Source organism: Microtus ochrogaster, chromosome 10 (genome assembly GCF_000317375.1).
Source record: "Microtus ochrogaster isolate Prairie Vole_2 chromosome 10, MicOch1.0, whole genome shotgun sequence".
In the NCBI taxonomy this organism is placed as follows: Eukaryota; Metazoa; Chordata; class Mammalia; order Rodentia; family Cricetidae; genus Microtus; species Microtus ochrogaster.
Window position 1 is genome coordinate 48448728 of NC_022016.1, and position 1576 is coordinate 48450303.

Below are 1576 nucleotides of genomic sequence, written 5' to 3' on the forward strand. Positions count from 1 at the left end.
CATAATAAATAAATATTAAAAAAGAGTGCACTTTAGGTTTGGAGAAAGGAACAGAGAGAATATAAATGCGCGGGCATGCATGGCTGCAGGCATGCATGGCTGCAGATTTGAATAAGGGATCTCAGTTTGGGTGGATTTCTATCTTTTCTGTGTAATCTTAGCCTGACACCAAGTGGCCTTCCTAACCCATGTATTAGACCAGAAGGCTGTAAGAGAGTCTTGAAGGCAGAGACCATGAAAGTCCAACTTGTTTCCTTAGGACCAATCAGAGCTGATTAAATCAGCAGCATCTCAAACAGGACAAGGCAAGGCCACAGCTACAAACACAGTTTTTCCAACTAGAATATAGCAAAGAGGAGGCCATTGGTAATATGTAGTGAGCTGCGTGGTGTCACACCTGATGGAGATGTATAATCAACTCCTGAGATGGCTAAGGCCTGACCTATGCTATGATCACGCAATGATTATCAGCTGCCTGCATATGCGTGAACCTATGGGCAGTGCCCACCTGGCAGTTCAGGGTTGGCAGCCCATGCCTACTTAAGGGCTGGGAGAGGTTTGCCCAGGGAGAGAGGGGAAGAGAGAAGTGTAAAAAGTCCTGGAATAAAACTGCAGTGAGAAGAGCTCCGGTGGTTGCGTCATCCTTGTGGGACGAGGGTGGCCGTGACAGTAATAAACTTATTGAAGTTGACTATGAGTAAATACTTAGTAAAAGTTGCTGGGGAAAGGGGAGAAAGAAGTGGACCAATGAAAATAAGTTTCTTTTTCTCCAGTTCTGGGAGCCAAACCAAGGTTATTTTACCTAATGCCAGCCCAATGTATGGCTTTTCATTTCATCTTACAGAGCATACTAAAACAAAACAAAAACACTCCTTTGTGTGCCCAGGAAAGTTTTAAAGGTATCAGTAATATTTCAAACTGCCTCCTTCCCTCACCCATTCACTCAGTCCTGCGTGCTTCTTTTGGTTGGGGAAGGGTTTGAGACAAGGCCCCAGGTATCCCACCTAATAAATGCTGGGACGACAGGTATGTGGCACTGTGCCTGAATCCCATGTGATTACTTCTTGATGCTGGCTCTTGAGTTAGAAACCAGATGACTCATGGAGGAGTCTCCGTTCAGGGAACCGGTGCTGGACGCCAAATCCGAGGTCACCTGCCAGCTTGTAGATTTTCAGTGGAAACTGGGCATGGCTGTGAGCTCTGACTGCTGCAGATCCCTCAAGTACCCGTATGTGGCAGTGAAGCTCAAAGTGGCAGATCCTTCTGGCCAAGTAAACACCAAGTCCATCGAAATGACAATTCCACAGTTTCAGAATTTCTATAGACAGTTCAAGGAAATTGCCGCTGTCATTGAAACTGTGTGAGGACTGATTCCGAAGTAATGGACTCTACCTTCCAGAAGAGAGCTGCATATAGGGGAAAGATATTTATGCAATGAAAAGTGCACTTCTGGGACTGGATAGGTGGCTCAGAGGTTAAGAGCACTGGTTGCTCTTCCAGAGGACTCAAGTTCAATTCCTGGTGACCACATGATAACTCACAACTGCCTGTAACATTAGGACCAGGGAATCCTACA

The 1576-nt window shown here is 45.7% G+C and overlaps 1 protein-coding gene across 1 annotated transcript; it reads left to right on the plus strand.

Annotated features, from left to right (window-relative positions):
* Positions 1 to 1100: 1100 nt before the first annotated feature.
* LOC101982871 (COMM domain-containing protein 6) lies at positions 1101 to 1517 on the plus strand. The gene has a single exon (XM_005353014.2). The coding sequence runs from the start codon at positions 1101 to 1103 to the stop codon at positions 1362 to 1364; it is 264 nt and encodes an 87-aa protein (XP_005353071.1). The 3' UTR covers positions 1365 to 1517.
* The last annotated feature ends 59 nt before the right edge of the window (positions 1518 to 1576 follow it).

What these genes read in the sequence shown, in the direction of transcription:
- LOC101982871 (XM_005353014.2), top strand. Translation starts at nt 1,101, where the DNA reads ATGGAGGAGTCTCCGTTCAGGGAACCGGTGCTGGACGCCAAATCCGAG.